Genomic DNA, 15,062 nt, shown 5'->3' with positions numbered 1-15,062 from the left:
TGGCAAATTAGTCAACAATCTGACAAGTCATGAAATCTAGTCAACAAGCTTGATAAATCATGCCAAATCGAAAAATCATTCGTTTGTCACTTCTAAATTTGCTGACATGGCATCTTAGGAATTAAATTACTTTTAAATCCGCCTTTAACATTGGAGTTACTTTAAATGATGCCATGTCATTGAATTTACTTTTATTCTTATGGACAAGGCAAAGATGGAAAGCAGCTCTCGTAGTGGGCGAGCGAGCAGGGGCGGCCGCCGTCGCCATCATCGTCGTCATCCTTTTCGCAGGATTGGTGGGGTGGAGCGGAGAGCCCTTGGTGAGGCTTTGGCGAAGGTGGTGGCTTGTGGTGGCTTATGGTGGCTATGTGGCCCTTCACTGGGTTGGGCAGTGGCGACGCCGATCGGAATTCCCTTGAGAAGCTCATGTGTCGGCGGAGCGCCTCCTCCATGGAGAACCACCACCTGACATGCCGGATCTCTTCCTTGACAGCCTCGCCACCGAGGCCACGGACCCACTGCCTGCTGTACCGCTCGAGCACCCGCACGATGTACGCCGGCGTGCACTCCTCTGTCCGCCCACAGCACTCGTCTGTCCGCCCACAGCACTCGCACTTTGCAAAGTCCATGTCCGCCCTCCGCCCTTCCCGTTCGACGCTGACATGATCACCACCACATTGCCGCCGCTCCTACCTTCACTGACATTTTCTCAAATTCGAAAGAAACCAAACAAGGCTTCAAATCAAAACCAACCCTAAACTATGGAGGACCATGCGGGCGTCTTTAGTCCACAGTTATTTACTAGGTAGGTTTTGGTACTTATAATAAAAAAATCTAAATAATACTTTCCAACGAGCTATTTTAGGTGAGGTTTTGGATTGTGACAAATAGTATTAAAGCGGATTTGATCAATAACTTGTGTAGAGTTGTGGACCTAACCTAATGAAATTATTATTGCATGAGAGAAACAAAAAGAAATGGGAAAAAAAAAGTGCTGACCCGAGATGCCAATTAGTGAAGTTGGTAATGCGTTTTGGTTTTGCTACCAAAATAGTGGTAGCATGCTTGGTTTAGCAAGCATCTCCGACGAGCATTACGTTCTTCAGTTTCCTACCTATCTTCGTATACCCCTGATTTGACGTAGATTACTACCCTGCTTTCCCTCTGCTGCTGCTGCTGCTGCTGCTGGAGTGCAGCTACTGCTTCATTAATGGTCTTGTAGTTACCCGAACCATCTTGAGCTACGACCATGTCTGCTCTTTGCTTGGATGCGTCCCACGATACTAGCAGTCCAGCATCATCAAGGGCTGTTGCGTTCCACCAATGACTGATTTGTCCTGAAAGCAAGAGATCAAAACATATTGTGAAATGATAAGTGGTTCATCGTAAGCTTTTCATGGGACATATCTGCATACAAATTGCAGGAAATATGTGATGCGTCATTCAATGGGCCAAACTATAGGGCCCAGACCAACAATATCAATGCTTTTATGAGGTTTTATATTTTTACAAGTTTACCTGAATGTGCCGAGCTTATAATATTGACCTAACTTTGCTGCTTGTTCCCTCCTTTTCTCCTTCATATATATATATATATATATATATATATATATATATATATATATATATATATATATATATATATATATATATATATATATATATATATATATATATATATATATATATATATATATATATATATATATGTTGACTAATCTGCCTAATGTTGAACTTGGCAAAATGAAATAGTTGAATAATTAAAAAATTAGATTATTCAGAAATATGCATTGAATGCTGAGATTATGCATTGAATTTCTGGTAGTAGATACATAATAAAAAAGCTTTTATGATTGCTCAAAAGAAATAAAACAAAAGGTCCGGTAGAACTAGAGCAATTTTATATATATATATATATATATATATATATATATAATTTCAGTTAATACCCATGCCGTTTAGCTGGCAGTAGAACACACCTGGCAGCAGGTCGCAACCTTTAAGAAAGATACAATGATTTGCAATACGGCAAGTGTCCAGGTTTGGGAAGAGAAGCCACATGAAACCGGCCACCAGCCACATGATGGCCATGCATGGCATTACACCAATATTTGTGATGGAACAGCCATCACACAATGGCTCTCTCTCTCTCTCTCTCTCTCTCTCTCTCTCTCCTTGAGGAGAAAGCCATGGTTCTACAACATCAAACAACCTAGAAAATGATGTGAAGACGAACGATATTAGTCTTAATCAATCCACGCCAGAAGACCATTTCATGGAGACCCAATGTCTATCAGGAATTAGTTACTAGCATGCTTGTGGCATGAACCATGGATCAGCATCTACGATATATGACTCATTTGATCATGTCTGTTTAGAAGGGTGGACATGACACATCGCCCATTTAATAGCTTTTAGTTTCGGTCTTGGCATAAAAATAGTGGTGAAAAACAGCAAAATTAACACCATTATTTGCTCAAATTGATGTTCATCATTAAATTAAGAACATATATAAATCTAATTATAACGAACTATAAGATGACCATTGAAATCATAGTTGGAGTCAAGAAAAATCATAACAAAAATCAATGGACTTTGTATATGTCTAGAACCTATGCAACCACTGAAAAACATATACTACTAATAGTTATTTAACAAATATAAGAAACAACTATACAGATTAAAAAAAAACTCAAGCAAAATCATGAAATATCATAGTAGAAGAAAACTTATAATGAATATTAAAAGACCTCATATAAGCATGTAGATACCTCACACACCCACTAAAAATCATGTATTACTACTAAATGCTGTTGTGGAAGTATTTAAAATACATGCATATGAAATCAATAACCCTATAATTATTTCAGAGGCATTATATAACCATTATAAAAGATGTAAGACAAGGAACCACTATGTTATAATTTAAGAAAGGAACTAAATATTTAGGAACAAATCTTATACTTGTATTGTTTTTTAAAAGCTATTGAATACTATATAATTATTTGGAAATAAATTGCTTACTAGATTGAAAACCACTCAAGAGCTGCAGCATAGTTATAACAAGATTGCTATGTGATCATACAAATGATTAAAAAGATTCTCTTTTCATAACAAGAAAAAAATGTTTGGGAGAGGGCACTTGGTTTCATTCCAAATCAGTGATAAGGAAGGAAGATAGGTGAGATGAGAGGGAAGAAAATATAGAGTGATCCTCTGCAGTACAACTTTTACACCATAGAGTATTGTACCATCTTGGATAGCTGCCATATCATCCAATTTGGAGACATACGGCTCTCATTCGTTTCTGAAATATGATGAAGCACCATGAGTGCAACACACGGTGTGTTGCGGTAATGAAGAAGAGATGTCTATCTTCAAGATGGATACTATGGTGGCTATCCATGATGGTATCATACTTTGTGGTGTAAAAGTGTACTACAGATGATCCCGTTTCAGTATAGGAATAAATATATGCCTTAAAAAAAACAATGATGAAAGGGAAACTATGTTTTCTCTATTTAATTATAGACTAGCATGATATTGCCATGTATGCATGACATATTAGTACATTGGTGTGAATAAATTAAAGCAAATGTATAGATATTTTCCTTTTCAATAATAGGGTTAGGTATAGAGTTTTCTTTGACAATGATAGGGCTAGACTATGTAACATTAAGCTTTACCTTGTTAATCGTGTTTATTATCACTTGAGTTAGTCAAAAACATTTTCAATCATATGATTATCTAATGTAGCACTAGGCACATACTCTATCATAGATCTACGAAATTAGGAAGGCATGAAACCCTCGCACATGCTATTCATGTGCCAAGTAGCTTTTCATTCAAAACGAAAGATATTTGGTAATAGCATTGAATTTTAATTGGTCGAACAAGTATCTAACCCATTCTGCTTTCTTCTATACATATTCTTTGGATAAATTGGCTAAGATAGAGAGAGAGATTTATTTTAAATCAAGTTATGAAATTTTAATTTATACAGTTAAGTCTCATGTCTAATACTATGTTAAGGAATGCATGTCTAGCGAGATGCTAATACGAGATTTGTACAAATGATTACATTGATATCCCATGATGGCTTTATTTATCCTATTGCCATTGAAATATTCTTTTCTATTCATGCAATCATTTTGAGCCCAATAATCTAACTGGCCATATTTTTTTTTTATTGCATAAATTGGTTAAGAAAAAGTTATGTAAATCAGATAAAGTTATGAAACTTCCGATTAACACAATGAAGTTACATGCTCAAAACTATGGTGGAAAGCATGCATATCTAATAGCATGTTATAGTATGTGTAGCTAGGTAATACTTATATAGCACGACACTACAACAACATAAATCTTTATTATTGGCATGCTACAGTGCCACTAAAGACTTTCAAAAAATGCCACCAATAGCTTTAGCAACATGTGCATGGCATTTGTCATGTTCCATGGATGCATGGTGTCGGTAATTAATTATTAGCATTTTTCACAGGTGCTGCTAAAAATCAAACCAACTGTGGTATTTACAAATGTTGTTGAATAAGTATTTGTAGCATCTTTTTAAATGTTATAAAAATTTTAAGTGCATATAAAAATTTTACAAAAGACCAATATCGCATAACTATACAAATAAGCAAATAAAAATATTAAAGATATTTCAAGAAGACACCTCTAAAGAAGATTTATTTTCGACTTTAGAAATATGATTTATAGGTCACTTAAGAGGATATGTCAATTATTAGTAGCAACTCTAATTGTTGTTAACAATGGATTACTGACATTTTTGTCAAACACCACTAATAATATATAATCAAAAATAAAAATAAAAAAATCAAATACAACATTGTATGAACAATTATATGCTTTGTGTTATTCTGTTCAAAATTTATATTACATGTGTGTACATGTGATTATTTAGCGCATTTCAAATCTTAAAATATTTAATTTTGTTCCAAAACATATATAACAATATTTAATAGATCAACATATTACTTCTCAAGTTTTTTGCATCCAAATAAATATATAAACAAATACAATATAAAATTGTGGTTCATGATGCGTAATAATACAAATGTACAAATAAGTTAGTAAGAGTAAAAATATGAAACGTAACATCTTTTGAAGTATCATTCTCATTGGTAGCAACATTCCCTGTAGATATCATCTCAATGTTTCTTTAACATACAAATAAAAAAATAACAATAAGTTAAGAGATTGTTATATATATGTACGGAAAATTCCTAAGTGCATAAGTCAAATTAACTATATATGGTTGATTGAATCAAACATAACAAATCATATAATATATATTAAAATAGATGATTGAAGTTGGATACAAATAGTATATTTTCTTCATGTATCTATAGTTTTTAAAATGTAAATATAATGGCTCATAGGGAATGAGCCACATAATGGGGGTAGCTCCCAAATAAACTCCTCAAACTTTGGTGAGGGCAGGAGGACACTTAGGCCAAAACCTGAGTCCACCCCATTTAACAAGCAGACCAAAACCTGAGTTCAGGCCCATCCCACATGCTTTGTTCTTCAACAGGCCGGGCGGGGCGTTTGGCCCATGAACAGAGGGAGAAACAAATAAGGGGATTTATCCTTTTTTATAGAAAAGATTACGCTAAATCCTAATCGCTTAAAGATTTACCCATCAATCAAAGAAAAATATGAAAGCATGAGTTTAGCAAGCAAAAATGGCGAACCTAATACCGAACATTTCGAAGATCACGAGACTAATCATTCTTGAGCAAAATAACATAAAACACTAAAAATTGCTATAAATTGATAATTCCATAACTTCCTCATCAACAGTTCATAGTTCCTACTACAACTGCATTAAACAAGAGACACATTGTTTCTAGATATTATGTAATAAAAACATTTGATTCATGTGGATTCGGCATGTATAGGTTTATTTTTCAATGCCAATTCTATGATTAAGTGCACTATTTGTTTCATCAGTCTCCATGTTCCTCATAAAATTAATCTGCTACGAAATCAATATAGCTGTGATTGTTTTGTTCATAAAAGAAAGCTAGCAAAAACCAGGAAAGACATGTCCTCCCTGAGGTCCTCCTCTACGAGCCACGTGTCACCGACTAGTTCTTTTTAAAGGTGGGACAAAGTGCATTGCTTCATAGAGGAAGGCACCTTGATAAATTATGTGAAACACCGTAACAGGGGCTAAAGCTAGTAAACATTAATCTATAAAGTGTTAGCAATATATCACCTAAATAAACAAATAAATCTAATAATTGCAATTAATTGAAAATCTTAAACGGAATAATATATATATTTGATTCGAAATCAAAATAAATCTATTTTATCATAAAAGAAATCTATTCTAGCACAAAATAAATCTATTCATTTAATAAATTCAAATCATAAAATTGCAAATCCTACAGATTTACTAATATTAAATTTAAAACAAAAGTAAGAGGAAATAGCCTGATTGAAGGCAGGTCGAAGCGCGTAGACGCTGTCCCAAAGAAGTGTTTGCCCCCACGTACGAGTCTTCCGACAATTCTCCTCAGAGATACGACGATCCTAAACTTCTTCTTCGGTACGTCTCGGAAGAAGCCAAATTGAACCCGATCGGAATTGCAGATCCAACGAAGAACAAAATAAAAAAATAAAATAAACTGAATAGAATTGCAAAAATAAAAATCAGAAGTGGCTAAGAGGAAAAACTTTTCTTCAGAATTTTTCTGATATTTTTTTCTAATTTTTCGTGTCCCGAAAGAGATGAAATCAGAAGGTATTTATAGGGGTGTTTAGAAGGGCTTTTTGGTCTTTTTGCGGATGCGTCCGTGTCTTCCGCGGACGTGCCCGCAGTGATTTCGCGAACACCCCAACGGGCGTTTAGCGAAATTCAAATGCGCACGTGGCCGAATCTCGGGCCGCGTATGCATTTAAATTTTTCCAACAATCTTACACAAAAATTTAAATAATTTTAAAATCAAAATAAGATGCTGCTTACCTTATATTATGTAATAGGTATAGATACCTTTCGGTTTGAACCTTCACTTAGTGATAATTGATTACATCTGTGGAGCCAAGGTGATCTTAACCTTGAACCTCGGTCCATGACTCAGATTAAATCAACAGCACACATAATATAGCCCGATCTGGGCTCTAAGCGAGTTGCGCTAATATACCCATATGCAGGTATCTCTCATGTGCTTTTTAAAGAATCGTCCATTTTCCATAATCGCGGCTTCACGACTGCACATATAGGTGAGTCCTAAAAAGGAAGATAGTAAGGAAGCTCCTGCCTCTTGAGTCTCGGACTCATTAAGAGTTATAAAAACAAACTCATCCTACCGCTTGTTTTTATGAGTACTAGCGCCATAGGGATGAGAAAAACATAAAACACTGCTCCTCTTAGTGACACTCCGGTTTGTTTCTACTCATTGAACCTTTTAAGGTTGGGTTTCCACCGTGGTGATCTATCTTTATGAGCTGAGCCCCATCCCCCTCTACAACTTTAGAACTACTAGTCTATACAAACCTTTTGTAAGCTGATCAGCCAAATTATTTTCTGATTTTACAAAATTTAAAGCAATAACGTTATTTTTCAATTTATATCTTAATAATTAATGACGCACTTTTAAGTGCCTATTCATTTTTATATTGGCATTTTCTTGGTTGCACTTATCTATTGCAGATTTATAGTTATAATGTAAGAAAACATGTGGTAAAGGTGACTCATCTACAGGAAAGTCTATAAGTAGATCTCTAAGCCACTCAGCCTCAGTGCTAGTGGTGTCTAAAGCTATCAGTTCAGACTCCATGGTACTTCTAAATATCAAGGTTTGTTTGGTGGATTTCCAAGATACAGCAGCACCTCTTAGAAAAAAGATATATCCTATGGTGGATTTAACATCTAAGGTATCACTGATCCAGTTGGCATCACTATAGCCTTCTAGAACAGCAGGAAACCCACTAAAGTGCAAACTATAGAACTTAGTACCTTTAAGATACTTAAGGATCGTCTCTAATGCTTTTCAGTGATCTCTATTTGGATTAACAGTATATCTGCTAAATCTATTCACAGCATATGCTATGTCTAGCATGGTATAGTTTGCTAGGAATTCTAGTGAGCCTATAATTTGAGCATATAAGCCTTGAAGGACAGGAGTTCCTAAGTTCTTCTTAAGGTGTGTAGAGGGATCAAAAGGAGCAGAGACAGACTACCAATCAGTATAATTAAATTTATTGAGAATCATGTCAACATAATGAGTTTGGGATAACTTAATACTATTTGCACTTCTAATTATTTTGGTATTTAAAATTAAGTCAGCTTGTCCCAAGTCTTTCATATCAAACTTATGACTTAAGAATTACTTTACTTCATCAACTATCTGAAGATCTGTCCCAAAGATCAGCATGTCACTACATAGAGGCACAAGATCACAAATTTATTTCCAACTCTCTTATGGTATACACATTCGTCTGTACTATTAATTTCAAATCCAAATGTCAGTATGGTCGCATCAAATTTCAAATGCCATTGCTTGGGTGCTTGTTTAAGACCATAAAGAGATCTGATTAATTTACAAACTTTCTTTCCTTGGCCTGGGATTATAAATCTCTCTGGCTGGTCAATATAAATTTCTTCATTTAAGTCTCCATTTAGAAAAGCTGTTTTCACATCCATCTGATGAGTTACTAATCTATGAATGAAGGCTAATGCTATCAAGACCCTAATAGTAGTAATCCTAGCTACAGGTGCATAAACATCAAAGAAATCTACCCTAGGTTTCTGAGTAAAACCCTCAGCAACTAATCTAGCCTTAAATTTATCTACAGATCCATCAGGCCTAAGTTTCTTCTTAAATATCCATTTGCACCCTATAGTTTTACAGCCAGAAGGAAGATCAGTCAGTTCTCCAGTATGATTTTGGATAATTGCTTGTATCTCATTTTCCACAGCTTCTCTTTAAAAAGATGAATCCAAAGATTTTATTGCATCCTCAAAAGTAGTTGGAGAGTCCTCTATAAGAAAGGTATAGAAGTTATCTCCAATTAATGTTTTCTCTACCCTATATCTCTTACTTCTTCTAGGTTCTGCTTCTACTTTTATTTTTCTTGTCCTTATTCTACTAGAGCTACTAGCTATACTACTATCTACTCTAGTCCTAAGTAAAAAGGTGTCTTCAAAATATGTTGCATCTATGGCTTCTATAATAGTATTATTACTAATATCATTTTCTTCTGAATTAATCACCAGAAATCTATTGGCATTACTATTGGCTGCATACCCTATGAATATGGCATCCACTATTTTGGGCCCTATTTTTTTCTCTTAAAATCAGATATTTTTACTTTTGCCAAGCACTCCCACACTTTTAACCAGCTAAGATCAGGTTTTCTATGTTTTCAAACTTCATATGGGGTTAGATCATTATTTTTGGAGAGAATCCTATTGAGAATATAACAGGCTGAAACTAGAGCTTCCCCCAACAAATTCTCTAGTACTCTTGAGCTTATATGCATTGAGTTAATCATATGCATTAAAGTCCTATTCTTTCTTTCTGCTACTCCATTTGATTGGGGAGAATAGAGAGCAGTCACTTCATAATGATTCCATGATCTTCACAAAATTGAGTTATCTCATTAGATGTATATTCACCTCCCCGATTTGATCTAAGGATTTTAATTTTCTTTTTCTGTTGGTTCTCAACTTCGATCTTAAAAATCTTAAATTTGATGAGCATCTTATCCTTGGTTTTAATTAGGTAGATGTAACAGAACTTGGATAGATCATCTATGAAGATCACAAAGTCTCTGTTACTTCTTCTAGAAGTTCTACCAGAGTCACAAATATTACTATGGATCAACTCTAATAGATTTGAATTTCTATTAACAGATTTAAAAGGCTTTCTAGGGAGTTTGGCTTCTACACAAATTTCATATTTTTTATGGTTCTTAAGATCACTTTTTGGTATGAAATTTAGGTTCATTGGTTGTTTAATTGTACTATAATTTATATGACCTTATCTACCATGCCAAATAGAAGGAGGTTCTATATTCATGATCAAAGGATTTTCATTTATTGAAGGAACTATTATATTCAACTTAAACAATCCTTCACTTAGGAATTCTTTTACAATAAACATTACATCATGAGAAATTACAACTTTATTTGACTCAAAAACAAGACAAAAGCCTTGCTAGATAAGCAAGGAACTACTAATGAGGTTTCTTCTAACAACTGGAACATGTTGGACGCTATGCAGGAACAGGATTTTTTCAGAGATAAGCTTTAAGTATACACGTCCCACTCCTAGCACACGTGCCTCTGAGCTGTTTGCCATGATCATAGCTCCTCCACTTGAGACCTGGTAAGAAAAAAACCAAGAGTGATCCGAATAAATATGAATACCAGCTTTGATATCAATCAACCGATCAAGTGCTTATAAAGTCATGTTAACTTCAGGAGTGAAAGAAACAGACCTAAAAGCTGTCTTAGAGGAGTCAGTGCCGGAAATCACCTTGTTGACTTGAGCACTGATTATGTGTGGATCCTTCTTCTTGGATTGAAAAGGTGTAGTCTTCTTATAGAAGTACTGGGGAGACAAATAGTTGGTCCGACCACACACATAATAGAAACGAACACCACCTTCCTCTTTCTTCTTCTTCTGCCCCTTGGATTAGATAGGTTTTCCATTATGGTGGTTAGGGTTTCTAGGGTGGTAGGGTTTCTTTTTGTAATGCTTATTTTTGAAGGGTCGGTTCTGATTTTTCCTAGGTGGGACCTATACATTATAAGCATCATTCTTGTATCCAGTAGAGGTTTTACTTCTGAGCCTATGCTGCTCTTCAATTCTATTGGAGTTCAAAACTTGGGTATGGTTCAGAGTTTTAGCAAAATCCGACCAAAAATTAGGTAGTTTATCTATCTGACAGGCTACCGGGAATGATTCATCCAAATTAGTCCCATTAGCCCTAAGCTGGTGGATCAGAATTTTAAAATCATGGATTTGGTCATTTATAGGCTTTGAGTCCACCATCCTAAAGTTATTGAAGTCGGAGGCCTTGAACCTCTTTATCCTAGCATCATCAAGACCATATTTGCTATCTAGGGTGTCCTAGAGTTTTTTTGCACTCTTGGCTGTGTAATAAATGTCATGCAGCCTTTTAGAAAGGGCACCTAGGATTCTATGGATGCAATGATAGTCTATCTCATCAGGTATTCTAGAGGGTGTGTTGGTGGAGGCAGAAGGTTCAACTTGAGAGGAGGATGAACTCCGATTTGGGTTTGGATTTTGGCGAGTAGCAGGGCATGAAGTAGTTGGGTTGGACTCGTTATCAACTTCAGTAGTGCTCTCACCTATGGCTGAGATCAACCCTAATATGGTGAACCAGAACTACATTTGGTTCTGCCACCTTCTAAAGTTATGGTCATCAAATTTTTCAGGTTTAGCACTAAGGTGATCACTAGTGTTAGAGGCCATAAGTTCAAGATTATAGAGAAGGGATAGAAACCTGATTGAAGGCAAAAAAAAGTTTATGTCAAAAGATTGCACTAAAATTTGTATTAAATTTTGAATGTCTAGTTGATATATGCAAAAAATAATAGCCAGATCAGCTCCAGATCGGTGGTGGAGCACTGGGCTCACTTAAGTACCAGCCTTTCGTAGGCACGAATGCTTTTTTGACAAGCTTTTATTTGACACTATTAGTTAGTGGATATAATCACTAGAAATTATACAAATTCAATTTTTACAAAAGCCTAAGTGTAAACTTAAATTTGTTATTATGGATTAACCAATTTTTGAATTTTCTGTTCAAATTTTCCTAATTAGTAATAATTAATTATTAATTTAGTGCTATTTAGACAATTATTATAATTGAAATTTAATATAAAAGTTCAATGAATTATATATTAGAATTGATTTATTGCCTTATTAGAATAATTGATTACTAATTTTGTGCCAGCAAATTAATTATTGTAATTGAGATCTAAAATATCAATTCAATGAATTATAAGATTTATTACCTTATTAGAATAATTGATTACTAATTTTGTGCCAGCAAATCAATATTGTAATTGAGATCTAAAATATCAATTCAATGAATTATAAGATTTATTATCTAATTAGAATAATAGATTGCTAATTTTATGCCAGCAAATTAATTATTGTAATTGAGATCTAAAATGTCAATTCAATGAATTATAAGGCTTATTACCTTATTAGAATGATTGATTGCTATTTTTATGCTAGCAAATCAATTATTGTAATTGAGATCTAAAATGTCAATTTAATGAATTATAAGATTTATTACCTTATTAGAATAATTGATTACTAATTTTGTGGTAGTGAATCAATTATTGTAATTGAAATCTAAAATGTCAATTTCAATGAATTATAAAATTTATTACCTTATTAGAATAATTGATTGAGATCTAATAAGTTAATTCAATGAATTAATTATTATATATTAACCAACTTCTGAATTTTTCGTTTGAATGAGATCTGAAAATTACTCCCCGAGGAGTCCAAATTGAGATATGATAAACCTTTTGGAGGTTAAACAAATTATTACCTTTTTAGAATGATTTACTGAATTATATATTACTAACAAAAAAATAAACCAAATACTTCTTTGGATTGTTAGTAATATATCAACTAAATAAACAAATAAATCTAATAATTGTAATTAATAGAAAATCTTAAACGGAATAATATATATATTTTATTCGGGATCAAAATATATTTATTTTATCACAAAAAAAATTTGTTCTAGCACAAAATAAATCTATTTATTTAATAAATTCAAATCATAAAATTGCAAATCCTATGTATCTACTAATATTAAATTTAAAACAAAAGTAAGAGGAAATAGTCTGATTAAAGGCAGGTCGAAGCGCATAGACGCTGTTCCAAAGAAGTATTTGCCCCTACGTACAGGTCTCTCGGCAATCTTCTTCAGAGATACGACAACCCTAAACTTCTTATTCGGTACGTCTCGAAAGAAGCCAAATCGAATCTGATCGGACTTGCAGATCCAGCGAAGAACGAAATAAAAAGAATAAAATACACTAAATAGAATTGCAAAAATAAAAATCAGAAGTGGCTAAGAGAAAAAAAAATTTTTTAGAATTTTTTTGATATTTTTCTCTAATTTTTCGTGTCCTACAAGAGATGAAATCAAGAAGTATTTATAGGGATGTTTAGAGAAGTTTTTTGGTCTTTTTGCGGACGCGTCCGCGCTTTCTGCAGACGCGGCCGTGGTGATTTCACGCCCCAATGGATGTTTCGCGAAATTCTAAAGCGCTCGGCTGCGTGTGCAACTAAATTTTTCCAACATAAAGGCCTGCCTTAGATCTTAATTAGCTTAAGGTGGCGTGGTGCTCTTACATTTGGTGATCTGGTCGGTGCTTAACCTAGGCCGCCACGTCCAAGGGAGGAATCCGATGCTATCTCAGATGTTGCCACCTTTCCTTCTCCTCTTTGCCTCCCTATATATATGCCTCACCTTCCTTCCCTATTCCTCTCCATTAACTCTCTTTGGTCCATTGCATTGCCTCTTTAAGCCACTTCTGTTCTCCTTTGGATCTGTATACAGTTCTCTTGGTTAATTTGCAGCAGAATTTTACAAAACGATTGCAAACTATGAGCAAGTTTTGGACTTTTCTCTCCCATCTCCACTCTCTTGCAGGGTATGCTCTCAAATCAACTCCTCTCTCTCTCTCTCTCTCTCTCTCTCTCTCTTCCTTTCAATCCTTTGTATGCTTCTTTTGTAGTTTTATACATAAAAGATGTTTTTTTTACTGAAATCTATTTGACAACGACTTCTATTTTTGTTCCCATGCAGGCCAACCATCATGCTCTTGTATCCCTTGTAATTACTAAATCTATATTTATTTTCTTTTATAGATGTCTTCCTCTTCTCCTTCGACTATTGTTTGATATTGTCTGATTGGATTAGGTATGCATCGGTTCGAGCAATCGAGAGCCCATCGAAGCTCGATGACGAGCAATGGTTGGCCTATTGGATATTGTACTCCTTCCTAACTCTCATGGAGATGGCGGCTGAGCCCATGTTATATTGGTAAGGATTTTCCGGACTGTTTTTTTTGCCCCCATACTCATTTGAAGAATGATGATTTCGTTTGGTTCTAGCTTGAGACCTTATTACATATTTGAGCATCTTTTCTTTTGTCTTTCTTTGTGTTCTGAAGGATTCCTATGTGGTATCAAATAAAGGTGGTCTTTATAGCATGGCTGGTACTACCACAGTTCAGGGGTGCCTCATTCATGTATGAAAGGTTTGTTAGAGAGCAACTCAGGAAGTATGGGGCCAAAATAGGTGCAAATGGGGTCCACTCCACTAAGAAGGCAAGTTGCTCTACTCTTCCCTAAAGACAAACAGTAATACTGACAATAACAATAATAATGGTGATGAGGACGACAAGGATGATGATGAAAATGATATCAATAAACAATAATGATTAAAAATAGCAATAATGATAAAGGTTATTAATGGATCTTTTTGGGAAAATGGCAGGGAGAGAAGGAGTTGCACCGAGGAAGATAGATTAATGGGTGACAAGCGTTATAGATCTTGGCTTCTCTTTTCCTTCTTTTCTTTTGGGGTAAAAGAAAAAGTGCGAATATGATGTTTGTGTTCCAATTTCTTTTCTATATGTAATGTGAAACTTTAGGACTTTTAACTAAAGTGCTGATTGATTTATCAAAGTGTTTGCTGTGCTCAAAGTGTAAAGCATTGTCTCTTGTGCTTTGAACGTGTCCAAGATTTGGTTAACCACTAGAGTGTGTTGGCAACCGGCCATTGATTTTGGGCTGATGCGTGTCATTTATTCCAGACAATTCGCCATAGATTTGGAAACCTTTTAGTTCTTCTGACTCGGATGAACCAGCCAGGCTGGATCTAGGCCAAGACCAGCTCGACGTGGGGGCTTGGCTTGACCACGAAGGCACGAACCAGTCGATTCGGTTTGGCTTCAGGTTCGTTCTGAACTAGGCTTGATATCGTCAAGTCATGAAAATGTTCTCATTGGATCGGGACTATGA

The 15,062-nt window shown here is 34.9% G+C and overlaps 2 protein-coding genes across 2 annotated transcripts; one reads left to right on the top strand and one right to left on the bottom strand.

Annotated features, from left to right (window-relative positions):
* Nucleotides 1–197: 197 nt before the first annotated feature.
* Nucleotides 198–629, bottom strand: LOC120111980. Its single transcript, XM_039130555.1, has one exon. The coding sequence runs from the start codon at nucleotides 627–629 to the stop codon at nucleotides 198–200; it is 432 nt and encodes a 143-aa protein (XP_038986483.1).
* Nucleotides 630–13,535: 12,906 nt separating this feature from the next.
* Nucleotides 13,536–14,721, top strand: LOC103697374 (HVA22-like protein e). The gene is made up of 5 exons (XM_039130630.1): nucleotides 13,536–13,687; nucleotides 13,843–13,869; nucleotides 13,957–14,079; nucleotides 14,210–14,366; nucleotides 14,536–14,721. Exons 1-5 carry the CDS (start codon nucleotides 13,641–13,643, stop codon nucleotides 14,563–14,565), a joined length of 384 nt encoding a protein of 127 aa, XP_038986558.1. The 5' UTR covers nucleotides 13,536–13,640; the 3' UTR covers nucleotides 14,566–14,721.
* The last annotated feature ends 341 nt before the right edge of the window (nucleotides 14,722–15,062 follow it).

Source organism: Phoenix dactylifera, chromosome 9, assembly GCF_009389715.1.
Source record: "Phoenix dactylifera cultivar Barhee BC4 chromosome 9, palm_55x_up_171113_PBpolish2nd_filt_p, whole genome shotgun sequence".
Classification (NCBI taxonomy): Eukaryota; Viridiplantae; Streptophyta; class Magnoliopsida; order Arecales; family Arecaceae; genus Phoenix; species Phoenix dactylifera.
This window is presented reverse-complemented; position numbering and strand designations above follow the sequence as displayed.

Excerpts from the sequence above, each read along its gene's own strand:
- LOC103697374 (XM_039130630.1), top strand. The coding sequence starts at position 13,641 with ATGAGCAAGTTTTGGACTTTTCTCTCCCATCTCCACTCTCTTGCAGG. Across the intron at positions 13,688-13,842 it reads CATCTCCACTCTCTTGCAGG|GCCAACCATCATGCTCTTGT; the intron begins GTATGCTCTCAA and ends GTTCCCATGCAG. Across the intron at positions 14,367-14,535 it reads GGGTCCACTCCACTAAGAAG|GGAGAGAAGGAGTTGCACCG; the intron begins GCAAGTTGCTCT and ends GGAAAATGGCAG.
- LOC120111980 (XM_039130555.1), bottom strand. The coding sequence starts at position 629 with ATGGACTTTGCAAAGTGCGAGTGCTGTGGGCGGACAGACGAGTGCTGT.